At 52.7% G+C, this 20,136-nt stretch overlaps 1 protein-coding gene across 5 annotated transcripts in view; it reads left to right on the forward strand.

Annotated features, from left to right (window-relative positions):
• Positions 1 to 19,096, forward strand: part of ZFAND6 (zinc finger AN1-type containing 6) — a 47,885-nt gene extending 28,789 nt beyond the window's left edge. For all 5 annotated transcript variants that reach the window (XM_081114931.1, XM_081114930.1, XM_081114933.1 and 2 more), the window contains 5 exons: positions 9,308 to 9,478; positions 10,940 to 11,048; positions 11,914 to 12,014; positions 15,500 to 15,613; positions 18,157 to 19,096. In XM_081114931.1, the coding sequence (XP_080971057.1) occupies positions 9,325 to 9,478; positions 10,940 to 11,048; positions 11,914 to 12,014; positions 15,500 to 15,613; positions 18,157 to 18,305 (627 nt within the window). In that variant the 5' untranslated portion in view covers positions 9,308 to 9,324 and the 3' untranslated portion in view covers positions 18,306 to 19,096. The remainder of the gene's footprint in view (positions 1 to 9,307; positions 9,479 to 10,939; positions 11,049 to 11,913; positions 12,015 to 15,499; positions 15,614 to 18,156) is intronic.
• Positions 19,097 to 20,136: the final 1,040 nt, after the last annotated feature.

Consider the following 20,136-nt stretch of genomic DNA (forward strand, 5'->3'; position numbering starts at 1 on the left):
AACACAGTTTTGGAATCGGTCGTTTATTCCTCCAGCACCGACCTGAGTGCCTCCTCTGTGCCTGGCATTGGCCTCAGGCGGAGACTGGCCGCGGGGCCTCACGGCCGCGTGCTTTGGTCACCTCTTCACTGTACCTGCAGGCCTCTGCTAGGACACTGCCCCTTCGTGTACAGAAGCCCGAGGCTTTCTCCGGCCACGGTGGGGTTGGGCGCTCGAGGAGACTACGCGCACACAGCCTCCGTCGGGTGCTGTCGGGCCGGCATCCCCGCTGCACTGGGATCCAGCCCTGCAGACGGACTAACTGCTCCCTCTGTCTAGCGTGGCTCTTGTCTTTTATATTTTCTGCCTACAAACCACATTGTTCGTTCCTTGTCCACATTCCAGTTCGTAGTGAAGGACGATGTTGGTGATTGTAAGTAGCCGTCGGTGCTTGTCCCCTGAATTTTGGACGGCGTTTCCTTAGCCGCTTCCCCCCTAAATGGAACACAGCTCACCCCGGGGTAGCTTCAGCTTGGGGCCTGGGGACAGGACCCAGGATGGGGAAGGCTTCCCTCTGCTTCCCGGGGCCCTCGTCCCAGAGTGGGCCAGAGGGGACGACACAGCCAGGAGCAGTCAGCCCAGGATCCATCACACGAGTAAGGTGGTTTCTCTGAGGATGTTCCGAAGTGACGTGGCTTTTGCTGAGGGCGGCGACCGGGACTGCGGGGACTGCCGGGCACAGCGGGTGCCGCCGCCGTGGTCTGCCCTCCCGGCGCTCACAGCGGGCGGCACCGTGGAGGGCAGACAGCAAGCCCTGGTGGGGAAATGGCTTTGAGCCCCGGGCTCCTGGAGGGGCCGCAGGGTCTCAGGCCCCCGGGGCTCCCTGGGGACTGCTGGCTGGAGCCTCGACTGCGGCCGGGGGCCAAGGTTGATCTCAGCCCCATCGGCGAAGAGCTGGGTGACCTTGAGCGATTCACTTACCCTCCGGCCCCCGTCTGTGACACGCGGGTGTTCGCAATACCCATTTCACAGGATGTTACAGGACCAGAGGAGTCGATGGTTACAAAGTGCTCAGAGCAGTCTGGGCACAGAGCGCGTTCTGTCAATATTGTGAAACAGGAAAGCCAGTTGTTTGTATAAAACGTGACGTACAGACTTTCAGGGGACAGAGGAGATTGGAACTGACAGGGTGACCAATCGGGGAGATACTCATGTGCAGATACTGGAAACTAAGCTGGAGATTTGCCTTAGGAGAGGGGACCCCTGAAAGGGCCGGTGGGGTGGGAGGTGAAACACAGGTTGCCTGATTGTCTTACAGTGTTTCAGGTCGGAGTGGAGGGGACATAAGGAAGGGTTATGTGTGCGTGTGCAGATCTTCCTTTATGTTAGTCTGTTGGAGAAGAAAAGGGAGTGGAAGTCCAGGAATATGGAGACCACTGGGAAAATTCCAGTGGGGTTTTCCCGGGGGGAAAAAAAGGATATTGGGATGCCTTGTGCAGGTAATAACTATGTCTAATTTTAAAAAATATATACTTTTTAATTGATTTCAGAGGAAGGGAGAGGGCGAGAGAGAGAGAAACATCAGTGATGAGAGAGAATCATGGATCGGCTGCCTCCTGCACGCCCCACACTGGGGATCAAGCCCACAACCCAGGCCTGTGCCCTGACCTCCTGGTTCATAGCCCGACGCTCCACCGCTGAGCCATGCCGGCCGGGCAAATACGGCTAATTCTGTGATACGGAACCTGGGTCAGTTTGAGAACATAAAATTGGCTGCAACTTCGTTTGACTCATAAAATCGCCATGTCCGGCCTGCTACGTCAGGCAGGTGGCTGTGTGAGCCCCTCTGAGGTGGCTGCATTGGCAGAGCTCGTAGCATGAGGCCGACCATCTTGTTCAGTGAACTGCATGCAGCAGCCCCTGCTGGCCGCCCGACCGCCAGTTCTCTGCGCAAACAGCCGCCCCATTTTCTTTTCCAAGAGCCTGATGCCTCGGGGCGAGGCTTGCCCACCGCTAGCTGTGCGCTGGCACGGGGGCGGGCCCTCTCCTCCATGCATCCAGCAAACGCAGGCCTGCCTCGTCTGGCTGTATCTTCAGCATCAGTGAATGAACACAGTCTGTGCCATTACCGGGTCCCGTCTCAGAAGAGGGGAGACAGATTGTGTCGGTGTAATTTAATAGTGAATAAGGTGGAGATGAGTGAGGACGGAAAACAGACCAGGCAGGCACTAGCGGTCAGTTTCTGGAATATAGATCTTGCCCAGGCTCAGTGATTGAATGATTGTATAGTTTCTAAGGCACTGATTTATTCCGTCTTGGTGAGTAAAAAACTGTGTGCTATATAGAGGTGGGATTGGGGACTCTATCCCCCTCCCCACGTGGGAGTCTGTACTTGTTCTTCAATAAATTTCCACCTTTGCTATTAAAAAAAAAAAAAAAGAGGGTGGGATTGTACCAAGAGCTGCCTGTCATTTTTCTCGTTGTAGCTGCAACGCTCCATGTCAGCCATATCTAGGGGTGCAAATTGGGATGAACCCTGCCTCTCCCAGTCCCTTCCCTCTCCCTCTCCCTCCCCCAAAGAGAGGCAGGGAGAGGGAGAGGGATGGAGACACCCATGATGAGAGAGAATCATTGATCGGCTATGAGAGCAGAGTAACACTTATCAATAATAATAAAAGCGTCATATGCTAATTAGACTGGACGTCCTTCCGGACGAAGCCGGGGCTGCGAGGGAAGCCGGGATCCGGGTGCCAGAGGGAAGCCGGTGCCGGCAGCCGGGGAAGGAAGGCCTCCTGCACCGATTTCGCACATTGGGCCTCTAGTTAGTATACACTCAGCTCTGGGTCGGAGAACCCACAGTTAATAGTTCCGTGCTAAGTCCCATGTCCCCCCAGCCTCCCTCCATCTCACACGAAAGGTGTTTCTTTAGTCAATCTGGAGATGGGCAGTTTGTGGCTCCTCACCTATTTTTAAAAAAATATATTTTATTGATTTTTTTACAGAGAGGAAGGGAGAGGGACAGAGAGTTAGAAACATCGATGAGAGAGAAACATCCATCAGCTGCCTCCTGCACACCCCCTACTGGGGATGTGCCCGCAACCAAGGTACATGCCCTTGACTGGAACCGAACCTGGGACCCCTCAGTCCGCAGGCCAACGCTCTATCCACTGAGCCAAACCGGTCAGGGCTCATCGCCTATTTTTGTTCAGCCCGTGAGCTGAGAATTTTTGGGGGGGATGGAGGGAATTAAACGAGTGACATTTTGTGAGGTGAGAATTCTATGAAATTCGGGGTGTAGTGGCCATCGTGTGGCTCTACTGGCCACGGCAGCCACGTCCGTGTTCATGGTTGTCTGTGGCTGCCTTTGCACCGCCGTGCGGTCAGGTGGTGGCAGCAGAGCCTGTGTGCAAGTCCGAGAAGCCTACGGTCCTGTGTGGTCATTCACAGAAAGCGGCCAACCCTGAGGCCAGGGAGTGGGCAGAGGCAGCCTGAGGGCGTCGCAGGTGGGAATGCCAGTCAGAGCGTCTCCATGCCGTAGCCGGTGTTGCTCAGTAGGTAGAGTGTCGGCCTGCGGACTGAAGGGTCCCAGGTTCGATTACGATCAAGAGCACAGGCCCGGGTTGTGGGCTCCATCCCCAGTGGGGGGCGTGCAGGAGGCAGCTGGTCCATGATTCTCTCTCATCACTGATGTTTCTCTCTCTCTCTCTCTCTCTCTCTCTCTCTCTCTCTTTCTCTCCCCCTTCCTTCCTCTCCATAATCAATAAAAATATATTTAATAAATAAATACATAAATATAAATTACAGTAGAAGATGCCATAGTCCTACTTTGTCCTTTTCTGGGCTGTCCATTTGATCAGCTTGCAAAGTAGATGAGCCAATTCTGAGGGTTGCGCAAGGCAGGCGGGGAGGGGGAGCTGGCCTCGCCCTCTGGTGCCTGCAGTGCAAGGTCAGTTCGCTGTCCACTCTTACTTAACTCAACATGGTCTGAATGTTTCCTTCTCCCAGAATGAGCAGTAAAGACCCCGGGTTGAAACGGTCAGAGAGCATAACCTAGGAACTAGCAACCGATGCTTACATGATGAGTCGGGGCGCTGGGAGTCTTTGCAGCCTTAAAATATATGATCTTGCCCTAACCGGTGTGGCTCAGTGGATAGAGCATCGGCCTGCGGACTCAAGGGTCCCAGGTTCGATTCCAGTCAAGAGCATGTGCCTTGGTTGCGGGCACATCCCGTGCAGGAGGCAGCTGATCAATGTTTCTCTCTCATCGATGTTTCTAACTCTCTAGCCCTCTTCCTTCCTCTCTGTAAAAAATCAATAAAATATATATTTTTTTAAAAAAATAAATTAATTAAAATATACGATCTTGAATTTTTATGCTCATGACAATTCCTTAGGTAAAAGGACTTAAAGGAAACGCAAATTTTTTTAAAAGAGCTTGGCTAAGCTAATCAAAGCTGCATAATATCTTACGGTTGAAAAATAAATGAATGAGATTTTAAATGATCTTCAAATTAAGAAAATAAGAAGTGATGAATGTTCAGAAAGTTAGGGGATGGACTCTGAAAGTCATTATCTTCATTTTTAAAATAAAAACCTAGCTGTTACTACCTGTGTGACATGGGGCAGGTTGTAAAGTCTCTGTTAAGTCCTGGTTTTTAAAATGGGGATGGCTGCCCTAGCCGGTGTGGCTCAGTGGATAGAGCGTCAGCCTGCAGACTGAAGGGTCCCTGGTTCGATTCCAGTCAAGGGCACATACCTTGGTTGCAGGCTCCATCCCCAGTAGGGGGCGTGCAGGAGGCAGCTGATCAATGATTCTCATCATTGATGTTTCCCTCTCCCTCTCCCTCTCCCTCTCCCTCCCTCTCCTTTCCTCTTTAAAATCAATAAAAATATTTTTTTTTAAATAAAATGAAATGGGGATGGCTATCAGTAGCACCAACACCATAGGATTCTGGAGAGAACTAGCTGAGATCATGTAAATAAAGCTCAGCACTTCTTGGTCCATAGGAAGCTCCGAGCCATTCTGCAGCCCTGTCTAGAGGGCTTCTACCCTCTCAGGTTGCGGGTTTTTTGTGTGTGTTTTTTAAATAGATTTTATTGATTTTTTACAGAGAGGAAGGGAGAGAGATAGAGAGCTAGAAACATCGATGAGAGAGAAGCATCAATCAGCTGCCTCTTGCACGCCCCCCACTGGGGATGTGCCCACAACCAAGGTACATGCCTTGACCAGAATTGAACCCGGGACCCTTGAGTCCACAGGCCGGCGCTCTATCCACTGAGCCAAACCGGTTAGGGCTGGTAATGCCATTCCTGATCTCCCTGGATTTGTAGCTTTCTAATCCCACAGAACTGCAGCTAGGGAACCATCCTACCCTTCCATTCTCCTCCCTTCCCTCCGAATGCCAGACCCCTGGGCCTCGCACGCTGTGCTACCTGCTGAGTGGGCACAGTGGCCACGGAGGCCCCACATCTCCCACTCCCCGTTCCCGTAAACCAGAATGCCCTTCTGTGGTTTGCCCTTCCGCATCTGCATTGCGAGGCCTGGACCTGAATACGTAAGGTTGGTTCTCCCCCTCCCTTTTCTTGCTGTGGAGGGAGCTGTGAAATCCTTTGTGCTTCTTATCTGCCAGGACAATAGTGTTTTCTGAGAACGCTCTTGGCTTTGAAAATCATTGTGAATCTGCTGCTGTGCAGGGCAGTTTGGCTTCGGGAAATGGCCAGCGTTCCTGGGTTTTCCATTTTAATCTTACTGTTCAAAGCGGGTATTGCGACATAGAACGGCTCGGTTGTCATGTTGTACTTTTTAATCTGTGGCTGTTTACTTGAGTTTTAGTAGAAAGAGAATATTTATCTTTTTGGGGGTATGTGATTGCCAGCCATGTACTAAAGTGCCAGTGGGCAAAGTTCCTTTAGTTCTTATCTTCATTTTAGCGTCACGATTCGGCAGCATCCAAGAGGTGGTTTAGAACAGTGTTCCTCGGTCTTTTTTGCTTTATTGCACACCTGAGAAGCCTTTTCACACAGTTCCTAATTTGACTCCCACTCTATACAATTTTAATTTTACAGATATGCTATATGTCTATGTCTGTATTTTACATACACATACACATACGTATCTCTATATATAAAAGCCTAAGCGACTGGAACAACCAGAACGACCGGGTGCTATGACACGCACTGACCACCAGGGGGCAGACGCTCAATGCAAGAGCTTCCCTGGTCCCTCCCCCCAGCCGACAGGCCCCAGCGGGCAGCCAGCAGCTGGAAGGAAGTCCCCGATTGGCCCTGATCGCTGGCCAGGCCTAGGGACCTTATCCGTGCGTGAATTTCATGCACCGGGCCTCTAGTGTCTGTGTGTGTGTGTGTGTGTGTGTCTGTGTCTGTGTCTGTGTGTCTGTCTGTGTCTGTGTGTCTCTGTGTGTGTGTGTGTGTGTCTGTGTCTGTGTCTATGTGTCTGTGTGTGTGTGTCTGTCTGTGTCTGTGTGTGTGTGTCTGTGTCTGTGTCTGTGTGTGTGTCTGTGTGTCTGTGTGTCTGTCTGTCTGTCTGGTTAGGTGGGGAAGTGGCATGTTGCCCCTTCTTGCCGACGCTTCGGGGCCTGGCTTCGTAGCCAACAGCCGGTTCTCCCAGGTGCCTGTGCTCGGTCTGTTACGATGCTGCGGAGACGGGGTGTCACTGTGTGTAGCGGGAGGGGAAGGAGCATGTCAGTAACCTCCTCAGGTAACAGAGGGGTCCTTTGGCATCACCCGAAAACTGTGTGTAGCTTCTTAAAGGGCTCCATGCAGTAGGATCTCAGGCTCCATAAAGACTTTTGTTCTGTTGCTTTAAAATCCATTGGTCTGTCTTTCACTTCGAATAGCTATTTTGTTGGTGAGTAATTTCGTACCGTTACGCGGTGGTCACTCGGAAAATACTGGTTCGCTGACTGGCGCTGATCTCGCAAACGCTGATGTGGTACCAACCACCCACATCTCATCAGTGTCACCACCGATCTTAGCCGGAGCCCCCTAACCATCGGGGGTGCTGGTCTCGATGGTTTTCCGCTCGGATGTTGTCCTTGGCATAATTGCTACTAGCTGTGTTTCTTCCAGTGACAAGCTCCCTGTGGTCATTTTTGAGATGTCTGCCGTGTACTCACGTCTGAATAACGAGAGTTTGTTGAAACAAAAAGCCTGTTTCAGGAAAAGAAGACTCCGTCAGCGTGCAGCTGGGACAGAGCGCAGCGCTCTTTCTCCCCACCCGCCCTGCCGCCGTGCTCAGCAGGCGTGCTTCATGCGTGCCGCCCAGCCCGTCACACAGGTTACTAACAAGACACATGTGTTCAGGGCCAAGACTCAGAAAAATGGACTTGTGTGAACACGTGGTGATGAAGAGTCCCCCAGCTTTTCTTGGGGGCCCTGGCAGGGTTTGGCTCCTTGGCCAGGCCCCAGGCGTGTCCCCTGTTGCTTCTGTAACACGTCAGAGTGAAAAGGCAAATAGCTCCTGAGCGTTGGTACAAAACAATGTGACCGGGCCCATGGCGCACACGTGGACAGCCCGGGGGCAGCGCGGACTTCGGAGCCAGACCACCTGGACTGAGCCCAGGGCCATCGCTTCCGAGCTGCGTACGTGACCTGGAGCCCTGGCCCTGGCACCCAGGCCAGGCAAACACACCTCCCTCAGGAGCCAGGCCCCGGGCAGAAAATGTGTGTCCGCAGCTTTTGTATCTCGTCACTGTTAGTTACTGTGTAAAATGCGACAGGGCTCTGCACAGAACCATGCGGGGGCGGGGCCTGAAGTGGCGCACATACGTGTGTTCCAGGGCGGCAGGATCGGGTCCTGGGATGACCTGCCTTCGTGGAGTAAGAAAGGTGGCTGTCAGAACCCGAAATTGGACCCTTAGGGTTGAAGGCGCTCCATCAGCTGGCTGCCTTGGTTTGTGATCCAGTCAAGTGCATTGTGGCTCCTGGTTCTGAATCTGCGTTAGATCCCCCCTCAACCCCACCCCCCACCCCCCACCCCCGGGTCTGTCCTGGCAGTTCAGGTGTGGAAACGTCGGGGTGGTAACATGAATGGCAAAACGCGGCCCCTCGTGTTCCAGATCCCGGAACACAGACGCATCTTAATGTACCTACACCTTCTGTTCCTGTGGGAGCTTTTACAGGAAGAGCCTGCTGTCCCCGCTGCCATGCTGCTCATGGCCAGTGCCCCTTGCTGCTGAGAGAGGGCACGTGGGACCCTCCCGTCCGCTCCGATTGCCCTTGCCTTCACGTGCTCCCCACATAGGGCCTCTGTCCTGGTGGTTTTTAATTGTTAAATGATCTTTAAAAACATTATTCCATTAGGCAAGTCGTATCTTCCCTGAAGAGGCTTTTAAAAGGTGCCGATCAGAAAAAGAGTCGCCGTTGGCTTTGTCATCTTGATCCGTCCTTTGGGATGGTTCATTGATGCCCTTTTACCTGAATTGGCAGCATATTGTGTGTGCGTTTCACGTTGTGCCATTTCTTTTTCTGATGGTGCCTAGTTACCCCCATGGGAGACCCTCTGGGAGCGTGAGTGGCCGCAGGGCAGTCTCTCACGGGGCCCTTAGGGGGAACGGCCAGGTTGCTTTCCAGAATCATCGCCCCAGTTTCTCATTTCAACAGCATCTGCCCACTTCCCCATGCCCTCGCCAGCACTGATGCTAGGCTACATGCTTTTTAAACAGAAGAAATTACGCACGTTAAAACGTGGCCTCGGACCACAGTTTAAACTGTTAGACGTTAACAGTATTACAGAGCAACATTTGCTAGTATAACGTATATTATTATTATTACCAGAGGCCCGTTGCACAAAGAGATCCGTGCACTAGGCCTTCCCTTCCCCTGGCTGCCGGCACCCGGGACCCAGGCCTTCGCTCCGGCCGGAGCCTTCAGTCTTCGCTCTGCCGCTTCGTGCCTACTTATGCAAATTAACCGCCATCTTTGTTGGGTTAATGTGCATACTCTCCTGATTGGCTGGTGAGCATAGCGGAGGGACGGTCAATTTACATGTTTGTCTATTATTAGGTACGATTAGGAGTCCAAACTGAGCTAGGCTTAGAGGATTTTCCTTAGCCTCTGCTGGTGTGGAGTCTTCTGAGGGGGACCTTTCTCTGGGAGGTGTTCCTGCTCTCTCCGCTGGCAGACCTGCTTGTGTAGAGCGGGCGAGCGATGCAGGCTCAGTGTGTGTCCTGTAACGTTTACGTTGTCTTTCCCTGAACTGTGGGGGCTCGGGGGGAGGATGTGTGGGCTTCTCTGTCTCACACAAAGCACATCTGGGTGGCGTGTGACGGCAGCGTGGGCACCTCTGCTCACCCTCTGTCCGTTCCAGGTGTGCAGCGGAGGAACATGGCGCAAGAAGCGAACCACAGCCAAGTGCCTATGCTGTGCTCCACGGGCTGCGGGTTCTATGGGAACCCGCGCACCAACGGCATGTGCTCCGTGTGCTACAAGGAGCACCTCCAGCGACAGAACAGCAGTAACGACAGGATAAGCCCCCCCGGTGAGTGACCCCGCACAGCGCAGCGACTGGGATGGCGCGGGGCGTGCACCGGACCCTTTCCCGAAAGCTCCCCCGTCCTTCTCGCTCTACTCTGTCTGTGTCAGGGACACGTCTCGTCACGCAGCGTGGTGATCAGTGGTAGGGCAGCGGCATGGGAGTGGCCCGCTGAGAAGAACTACCCTCAGCCCCTGTCACAGCCTCGGAGCTGCAGACTCCGCTGTCCTATTAAAACAGAGGCTGGCTTCCGGTGTGCCCGCCGTCCGGGAGCGTAAGGTCAGGGGGCGGGCTGCAGGAGGGCATGGCTCTTGGATCTTGGAGGACTCCTGAAGGAAAGAGGTGACAGGTAGCCACAGCTGGCCTGAGAGGAAGTCTGAGCCCGCGAGGGAGGAGAGGCGTGGCAGGGAAGGGGCGTGCAGCGCCAGCCATTGAGTCCTCTGTGCCTTCCCGCGTCAGAGGACCCTCCTGGGGGTGAGGCGGGCTTCTGGGTCAACAGCTGTGGAAAGTGACGGGCGGGGGGTGGTGGCGGGGGGGGAGGCAGGGACTCCGAGGGTCAGCTTTGCAAAGTCAGGCGTTTCTAGAACTCCCCAGGCTGGGCCACGTGCAGGTTAATCCCATGTGTCTAGTTTCTGTGCTTGATGAACATGCTGGCTGATTGTTAGTTCATTTAAATGTGTGTTTTTTTAAATATATTTTATTGATTTTTTTTTTTCTTTTTACAGAGAGGAAGGGAGAGGGATAGAGAGTTAGAAACATCAATGAGAGAGAGAAACATCGATCAGCTGTCTCCTGCACACCCCCCACTGGGGATGTGCCCACAACCAAGGTACATGCCCTTGACCGGAATCGAACCCGGGACCCTTGAGTCCGCAGGCCGATGCTCTAACCACTGAGCCAAACCGGTTAGAGCTAAATGTTTTTTACAGAATCTTTCTCACCAGCACTTTGTGTTCAAGCCAAGAGCTAGAGCTATTTGTTCAAACTTCTCCAAGTTTTCTTAGGCGTACAAATGACTGTTTTTTAACCAAAATCATCATCTGTGTTTCTGCCTGATGAAGGACAGGGAAAACGATGCGACCTAATGTGCTGAGCAGGGTTTCCATTCTGAGCCTGGGTTCGCCTCCCTGCGAAGTTATCTCATTGCCACCATCTCGCTTCCGCGCTGGGCTTGGGAGCTGTCTGGAAGGCACAGGGCCTGGTGATACTCAGTCCGCAGAGCAGGGGCTCCGTGTGCTAACACGTGCAGTGTGTATGGTTTCCTTCACGGCTAAACATCCACGGTATTTTCGTTGGAAAACCATAGTATTGGAAACACTTTAACTAGAAGCAATTCACCAGCCTATTATATAGGAAAACCAGGTTCATGTGCTGCATTTTGTGGAAAAACGATCTTGATTTTTTTAGATAAGGTGGCGGGCTGTCCCATGTGCAGAATCACTAATACGCAATGTGGTACCGTTGCAGCCACATCTGTCAGTAGCCTGTCTGACTCTCTACCAGTTCAGTGCACAGACGGCAGTGTCCCGGAAGCGCCGTCCACGCTAGACTCGACGTCTTCATCTATGCAGCCAAGGTAGGCATGGCCTCTGGGCGGGACGGGGGAGCGAGGAAGTAAAGACCCTATTCCGTGTGGGATCAGTCTCGTTAAGGAAAATCATGTCAGGTCACGTCAGGATTAACTGGCCTAAAGTCCTGTCTGTCTCATTATTATTCCTGACGAGTTAGAAAAGGCCTCTTTTTTTTGGTTTTATGTTGAGGTGAGGTTGGGGAGACTGTCTTTCAGATTTCCTATTCAGAAAGCTTTCCTCTTCCTCCTCCTCGTATATCTGATCCAGCCCTGAATCCTTCAGAAGCATACGCAGTTCTCCAGCTGTAGTCTTACTCTGCAAGTCGTAGCGTTTCATATGAAAAAGCGGTCTTCTCAGAGGCCCTCTCTGTTTCATCTCATGATGTGGAACTCGTATTTATCTGTATTGTAGTGTGTTGTTGTTTTAAACTTGGACGTCACATCATTTAGAAGCCAGAAAATACAGAATATTGTTTTATTTTTATTCTACTGTTAGGAAACAAATCCTAGGTTTCTACTCATCGTTTCTTTTTTCACTTCATGACGGGAGATGTCCCACTCCATTTTGCCAGGATACCGTTTAAACTTTGTATTAGGGTTGCCTGGGCGTGTCTGTATCACACCAGTTTTCATTCAGTGAATTCACACACAGGGAACGCACCTGTTGCCTTATTTCCAAACCTATAAACTGGGGGTCCCAATGAGCCTCTAGTTTCAGAGTTCTGTGATTCAGTGATCACAGGCATTTCTGTGTGAATTCTTGTCTTAATGATCTAGTTAGAGATGCTGAACTCTTCTTATTATGTCCCTTTAGTTACTGTTCATGCATAGAGATGCCATTTTAAAACCTAAAATGTGTTTGCTTTTCTAGTCCTGTATCAAATCAGCCACTTTTATCAGAATCTGTAACATCTTCCCAAGGGGATAGCACATCTGCGGACAAAGCAGCGCCTGAGACAGAAGACCTGCAAGGTTTGCATACGAGCTGGCATCTCCTTTGTCATCGATGTCACATGGGACTGATGGGTCGGGCACTGTGCTGCGTGCATACGGTTCCTAAATTCGTCGCCTCAAACATCCTCACATTCATGTTCCTTCTGAGCAGAGTGTTTTCTCAAGTGTTTAGCTGACGGAGAGGCCTCACAGGCTCAGCAGCGTCACATTCTGTTTCGTTTGACAGATACGTGGAACTGAATGCGTGGTCGTGTTATGTGATTATCTGTAATTGTTTCAGCGAGTTTAGCCTAAGTGCTGTTTCCTCTCCGAGCAAACTGGGGCTGCTGGGTTGAGAGGAACCTCCTATTTTTGACTCCGATTTCCTAAGAGACGCTTGAACTGGCCTGGCAGTCACGTCTCCCCACCCGTGACTCACGGCGCACAGGTGCATGCGTTGCTGGCATTTTCAGGTGCCGTCTCTTGTCCGGGCCCCTCCTCTCTGTGTCCCGGTCGTGGGTCCCAGGGACCTAGGAAGACGTGGGGGCGTGTAGAAAGGCTCTTAGCCACAGAGATCGTAGAGGAGGCATTTGTTCAGTGGCCCGTGTTTCCTGAGTTAATTCCCCTGGTGTGTGAAGTGAAGACAGGCCAGGGATGCACGGTGCGTCCTGTTGCCTGTGGGACTTTCAAGGGGAAGACGCCCTCGCCAGGGAAACCTCCCATTGTACATGGTGTTTGCATGGTGAGGACAGGCACATCCGTCCCTCTCCACCTCCGTTTGCTCAAGTTTAAATTCGTTAAGACAGCGAATCCCCCTGCTCTGACTTCTTGCCAACAAATGATGTGCTGCCTGGCCAACATAACTATTCTAGTCCTTACAAACTCATCTATGCTAATAAAAGAGAAAGGTGCAAATTGACCGTACCTTCATGATGCCCACCAGCCAGTCAGGAGTGAGTATGCAAATTAACCCAACAACGGTGGGTTAATTTGCATACACAGGCCTCTAGGCAGCATGGGAAGGCGGAAAGGCAGCTCCGGGCCGGAGCGAAGGCAGCGCCGGCAGCCAGGGGAAGGAAGGCCCATTCTTGCACGAATCTTAATGCATCAGGCCTCTAGTAAATATAAGTGTATAGTTTCATGTTTTAGTTGAATAGAAATGTTGAAGAAAGGGTAGAGATGAGGGGTATTTTAAAAGTAGAAATGAGAAAATTCCCAAAACGTAGTTATCCCCTGGACGTGTGAGGTAAGACGGGGGTGCTGATGCGGTCCGGTCTGTGGCGTGGCGTGTGCCTTGCCTCAGGCTGGGAGGCGGAAGGGAGCAGCCTGGTTCGACAGGTTTCACATAGAGCAAGTGGAAAGGAATCGAATTTCAATATTAAAAGCTCCTTTGGAGGTGACAGGGCGAGAATTTTGCAGCTTCCCAGCAGCAGAACAAAGGCCTGTCCTGAGGTGGTGAGCTCCCCGTCACGTGAGCATTCTAGGACAGCGGGTCATTGCCAGGCTCAGGGCAGAGCGAGGCGGGGTCTCGGACTCTTTCCAGCTCTGAGGGTTCCCGCCTCCATACAGAGTGGAATCATTGAGTCAGTGGTTCAGACAGTCAGAGAGGAACAGTCCCTTCGAACTAATTTAGGAAAGCTGCGTGGATTCAAAATCACATTTATCCTGATTGTAAAGAGTGGGTGAGAAGAGCCAGAATAGTCTAGAAAAAGTAGAGCTATGTTGGCGGAGGACTAAACGACACACGTCCGTAATCAAGACTCGTGGTGCGGGCATGAGGGTAGTCAGGCAGAAAGTTGAAGCATGGCCGGAGCCTTACTCAGAATTATCACAGTGTGGGGACAACCCAGTGGCCATCAGCAGGTGAGTGGACAAACACATGCACAGGGTGCTATTCACCCGCCGAAAGGGATGACGTGCTGGTCCTGCTACCACGGGGCAAACTTTGAAACCTGCTAAATGCAAGGACCGTGGCAGGGGGTGCCTGCTGTGTGCGTCCAGGTGCGTGGACGGCAGGTGCATGAAGAGGAGAAGAAATGGTGAGCAGAAGCGTACAGGGCGGGAGGCTGACGCTGGGGAACGGGCTGTGAGGACACAGGTCTGGATGACTGTCAGGCAGGTGTACAGGGCGGGAGGCTGACGCTGGGGAACGGGCAGTGAGGACACAGGTCTGGGTGACTGTCAGGCAGGTGTACAGGGCGGGAGGCTGACGCTGGGGAACGGCAGTGAGGACACAGGTCTGGGTGACTGTCAGGCAGGTGTACAGGGCGGGAGGCTGACCCTGGGGAACGGTCCCGCAGATGTTGATCGACGCCTGCCGTGCAGTAGGCAGCCCCGGTGGAAGGGCGGACATGGGGTCCGGCCTGACAGTATGTCAGATGCCGCTGACCATGTGGGCTACGTGTCTCGTTTCCTGTCCCGCCCGCCGGCCTGCGGTTAGATTTGTCACGGCAGATGGCGGGCGACTGAGGCGTGGGTTGCCGTGGCCCCGTGTTGGGTCATCCGAGGGGGAGCTGCAGAGAACTGGGTCGGGGCGTCCCGGGGGACGGGTGCCGAACTCAGCCTTACAAGACTGTGGCCCTGGCTGGGAGCTCGGTGAGAGCATCATCCAGATGTGCCTTTAAAAGGTGAGGATGACCTCGATGGCGTAAGGGAGAGACGGGGAGGCCTTTGGACTGGGAGTGGCGGAGGGGCCGGCCTGGCCCCACAGGCTGAGCAGTAGCTTCTGAAGGAGGGGGACCCGCGGTGACACAGTGGGGAGGTTGAGACCTTGATCCGGGCAGGGCGGTGCTGCGGAGCCGGGTCACGTCTGCTGGTCGTGCTACAGACGCGCCTGGTGACGCCTCGGAGGCCGAGCGGGTGGTGGCAGGTGACGGGGTCACAGGAGGTCCAGGGCAGTCATCTGACGCGGGTCCTGGTTCCGCTGGCCTTGCTGTCACTCGGGAAATGCATCCATGTGTGACCTTAACCATAAAACTTCATCACTTTATCTTACTGTGAGCATCTTAAAGGTTTTATGCGAGGCATTCCGAAAATTGTAAACATCCTTCGCATTCCACTGAGTCTGGTTTCAGCTCCCTCCCCTGGCCCCCCAGGAACCTCCGTAGTTCCGACCCAGCCACGTTCACACGTTTGCATAAGGCCGTTTTCTCAGCACTCGCTCAGGGTAACAGGTAGTGTGTGCGTGTGTGTGTGTGTGTGTGCGCACGCGCGTGTGTACACGGACATGTACGTACGCACGCATACCTTGTATTGGTCAAATACATAATTATCACAAAATATAGAAATTCCAACACCTTCTGGAGTCACTGTGAACATGTGTGTACATACATTACATACAAACCTACATACGTTTAACAGCAAGGGTGGGGTTACAGAAACTGCTTTGTAACTAATGTCACAAAATCCCTCATTTATCCTCTGGGTAACAGACCAGCCGGGGCGGGCGGGGGTGGGGGGGGACAGCGGCCACCCAGACCCCCCTTCCTGAATAACGCATCTCCCCCCGCCCCTGTTTTTGTCAGCTTCAGTATCAGATACGGCCCAGCAGCCGACCGAAGAGCAGAACAAATCTCTCGAAAAACCAAAACAGAAAAAGAATCGCTGTTTCATGTGCAGGAAGAAAGTGGGACTTACCGGTAAGGGCTCCGGCAAACGCTTTGAGCGTGAGGTTGCGTGTTGAGTGACGCCTGCTCCCCGCTCCCGGCCTCAGCGAGGCCGGCTCTGTTCCCGGGAGAGGGGATATGGGCAAGCTCAGCTTCTGCGCTTCCGTAAAGAAATAAAAGCAGCTTTAATTCCGTACCTAAAGGCGGAGTGAATAGTTTTCTCTTAAGCGATGGTTGCAGCGGAGCTTGAGGGTGTCAGACAAGGGAGGTCAGTGAGCCAGGCTGTGGCCCCTGCCTTCGGGGCCAGCAGTGGAGAGGCCATGTCAGAGCCGGGCGAGCTGGGGAGGACTTCGGATAAAGGGCTGACCATAGGCTGCTGTGAGGGTTCCGTGAGTTCACACGTGTTAACGCATGTAAGGCAACGCGCCCCGGGCTGCCACGCAATACGGGATCGATCCGTGTGGACCCCTATAGCAGGGCTGTCAGGTGGCGTAGTTGTTAGGAGAGGGAGGGAGAAAAAGTGTTCCAGATGCCGCTTGGGTATTTAGCAAGGGAAGGGCATGAAGTGCTATCACGTAGATTGGTTTGGGAGTTCAGGGACGGGAGTGACTGACTTACTATGTAAAAGAAGAGGCGCCCTGGCTGGTGTGGCTCAGTGGATAGAGCATCGACCTGCGGACTGAAGGGTCCCGGGTTCGATTACCGGTCAAGGGCACATGCCTGGGTTGCGGGCTTGATCCCCTATAGGGGGCGGCCTGCAGGAGGCAGCCGGTTCATGATTCTCTCTCATTGATGTTTCTCTCTCCCTTCCTCTCTGAAATCAATAAAAATGTATTTTTTTAAAAAAAGGAGGGGAGGAGGAGGAGAGGCGAGTGGAGGAAAGTGTGATGAAGGCAGATGATGTAGCTGGGACTTGAGGGATGAGCACGGCTTCCCTGATGGAAACGGGCGTTTCGCCTGAGGAAAACTCGAGAAGGGAGGGAACAGGGCAGCTCTGGGACCAGGAGCGGGGACGGTGGCCGTGGGCAGAGCACGTGAGGGTCATGCAGAGCAGAGGAGAGGCTAGCGCTGTGCACGGGGGTGCACTGGGGTGCACGGGGTGCACTGGGGGAGCAGTCGCAGCTGCACAGGTGACATTCGTTGTCTGCCGTGTGCCCGGCGTTGTGCTGACTTCAGTGCGAGCTGAGAGGAGCGGGGGTCAGATTTTGAACAAAACTGTGTGTGAGGAAGGTGTCCCTGCCGAGGAGCAGGTGGGAGGTAAAGCGGAAGGAGATGCTAGTCTCACATCCAAGATGTTTAAGACCGGCCCAGCCGAGCACGTGCAGAGAAGACACGCGGAAATACACAGTATTCAGTGTCAGACAGAGGCCTTCCAGCGCTCAGAAACCCTCCCACTCTGACAGGGGCCGCAGACTTCCTGACCTCACCCTGCCCAGGCCACCCGCCTGGGGTCGCTGCTGGCTTCCTTGTCATTCATGCTTCTGAAAAAGCTACGGAGTATAGTTTTATTTATTTTTTTTAAGGGGAGAATGATGATTTTTATTTTTATATTTTTTAATATATTTTTTGATTTTTTACAGAGAGGAGGGGAGAGGGATAGAGAGTTAGAAACATCGATGAGAGAGAAACATCGATCAGCTGCCTCCTGCACATCCCCCACTGGGGATGTGCCCGCAACCCAGGTACGTGCCCTTGACCGGAATCGAACCTGGGACCCTTGAGTCCGCAGGCCGACGCTCTATCCACTGAGCCACACCTGTTAGGGCCAGAATATACTTTTAAAGTTTAAAAACCGTAGCAAAGGAATTGTCAGTGGTGAAAATCCTGTGTTCCATTCCCAGAAATTCTCTCACACCATCCAATCCTCATTAGGGGAGCGGGGCCAGTTTTGTGTACGACCCAGCCCCTCTCCTCCCATCTCTCTTTTGGCTTCAACGCTGGGCATTTTCCTGAACGAAGTAGCGTTTGTCCATTGCTTACTCTGTGTCAAGTAACACAGTCCTCATTTGATCCTTTACAGTAACTTATTATTCCAAAATTACAATGGCAGTTGAGGCTCAGAGCGGCTAAGGAATTGGCCCGCGTTAGCAGTGGGTTCATGCACGGGCACCCTAACTGCACCCCCTGGTCTTAGCCGCTCAGCCAAAGTTCAGCTCCCTTTCCATCGGGGGGCGGGGGAGGGGAGGGGTTAGCTAAGGACAGCTGTGTGGACGCTGTTACTTGTTAACAGCTGTGTCAGGGGCCGTTGGTCTTTCTTAGTTAAAATGTAAGCCTGCCCGCTGACCATGTGCCTGTTGTCGCATGGCAGAGTTTAGATGCGAGAAATGTTTCCCATCTTCCACTTAGCAACCTGCTTTGAGAGGAGGTAGTAGTGGCCCTGTCATAGGTGAGGGACCTGGAGCCCGGAGCCGTGCTCTGGCTCAAACCTGAAGCGATCAGCTAGTGAACTCGAATGTTCTTGGGCTGTGAGCGGTGCTCTAGCGGTCGCCCCGAACACCCGATCTGTGCTGAACTTGAAATGTGCTCCCGATGCCCACCTGCCCCCGACTCAGATGTGTGTGTTCACCCCGTTTCAGGGTTTGAATGCCGGTGTGGAAATGTTTACTGTGGGGTACACCGCTACTCCGATGTACACAATTGCTCTTACAATTACAAAGCCGACGCTGCTGAGAAAATCCGAAAAGAAAACCCGGTGGTGGTCGGCGAAAAGATCCAGAAGATTTGAGCTCCTGCTGGAATACAAAACCCTTTGGCCATCTGCAAACTAAACGTTGACTTGAGGTGTTTTTCCTGGTCAGTGGGCGGGTAGCGCAGTGTCCCTTGCATAGACCTTTCAATCATGCATGTCACCAGAAGAATAGATTTTTGTTTTTGTTTTGAAAATGACTCTTGAACATTTATTTCCATTGCAGTTTCTGTGGCTGAGAAGACTTAAGTAAACTTTACAAGTATTATCCTTTTAAGATCCTTTTCATTTTAGTTGAGCGCAGAGGGCTTTTATAACAAACGTGGAGAGATTTTGGCGGGCTGTGATTTCTTTATTTCCCCCCCAGTATTAAACATGCATGCGTTAACCTTGCGGTTGGTTTTCTCACTGTGTATGTGTATAGAGCTTTTCTCTGCAGCACGACTCCTCTTGATAATGCCCTCCGGGGCACAGCTAGTTATCGGTGACTGAATGTATCTGAATCATTACGGCTGCTTCTGTTCTCTTCCTTAGCAAAGGTTCTGCATACGTTAGCATAGCGTTTCTTTGCACCCACTATTTATGTCTGAATCATTTGTCACAGGAGAGAGTGTGCTGAGGAGATCCTAGAGTTTGTATGTTTTAAATTTTTTTTTTTTTTTTTTGAGCGAGGGAAGAGAAAGCTGAGTGCATTTCATCGCTGACCGCAGGTTTCTTTCAGATTGCGTTCATCGGTCTGTGTGTACACGATATGAAGAATGATCTGAAGTAATTGTGCTGTATTTATGTTTACCCACCAGTCTTTGATTAAATAAAAAGCAAAACCACGACCTGCCCGCGTGCTTGCCTTTTCTGTTTCTCTCCTGGCGGTTCGTCCCACTCCCCGTCCTGCTGTGTCCCGCCGGCCTCACCCATCCTCTGAGGGCCCCCTGCTCAGCTCGCACCTGCCCGTGAGTGATCTCCCGTGCTACAGTGATCGCACACGCCCGTGAGGTGAAGATGCCAGCATGTCTTTAGAGCCGAGAGCGTCTGTCGCTGAGCTGTCAGACTTGCTAGCTCTTGTCTGGCTCCCTGCTCTGCTCTCGGTCACACCGAGTCAGCATAGGACAGTGATGGCGAACTCATTTTTTTGGTTGATTTTTCTCTAAATGGCATTTAAATATATAAACTAAATATCAAAAATAGAAGTCTTTGTTTTACTATGGTGGCAAAGATCAAAAAATGTCTCTAGGTGACATGGCACCAGAGTTAAGTTAGGGTTTTTCAAAATGCGGGCACGCCGAGCTCAAAAGGTTCGCCGTCACTGGCCCAGGAGAACTGCTGTTCTGGTAAGATGAGAAAAATGGAGCGCAGCTACACCGCGTGGATACAGAGTGCAAAGGGGTCGTCAGCCTGGCAGAGGAGGCGGCCATGGTGTCTGGCACCCCCACCCGTGGCGCCCCCACGACGGCGGATGAGACGGCCGCCTTCGATGGGAAGGCCACTCGTCGTGTTTACAACCTCTGTGCCCAGGACGTGCCGTCGGCCCCGCAGCTGGTGGACCAGATCCAGTCACAGACCACTGGGGGTGGGCAGGACCCCCCGGCCATGTTTACAGCCCCCACCCTTGACAGTATTGAGGCCCAGCCCCCGAATTTGTGTGTACAGCCCCTGCCAACCCCACCCTGGCTGAGCGCTGGCGGGAGGCGCCATGGTACAGCCCTCTCGGTGGGCCTGTAAATAGCCCAGCCCTGTCTGCATGGTGGCCCCGGCGGCACACAGGCACCCTTTTCCTACAACCAGAGGCTATAAAGAGAACAAACTAGGAAAAAAAATCGAAAAGAAAAACAGCGCGTGAATTCAGACGGAGCAGTTGGGGAATTGTGGAGAG

Source organism: Myotis nattereri, assembly GCF_964212035.1.
Source record: "Myotis nattereri genome assembly, chromosome: 21".
Lineage (NCBI taxonomy): Eukaryota > Metazoa > Chordata > Mammalia > Chiroptera > Vespertilionidae > Myotis > Myotis nattereri.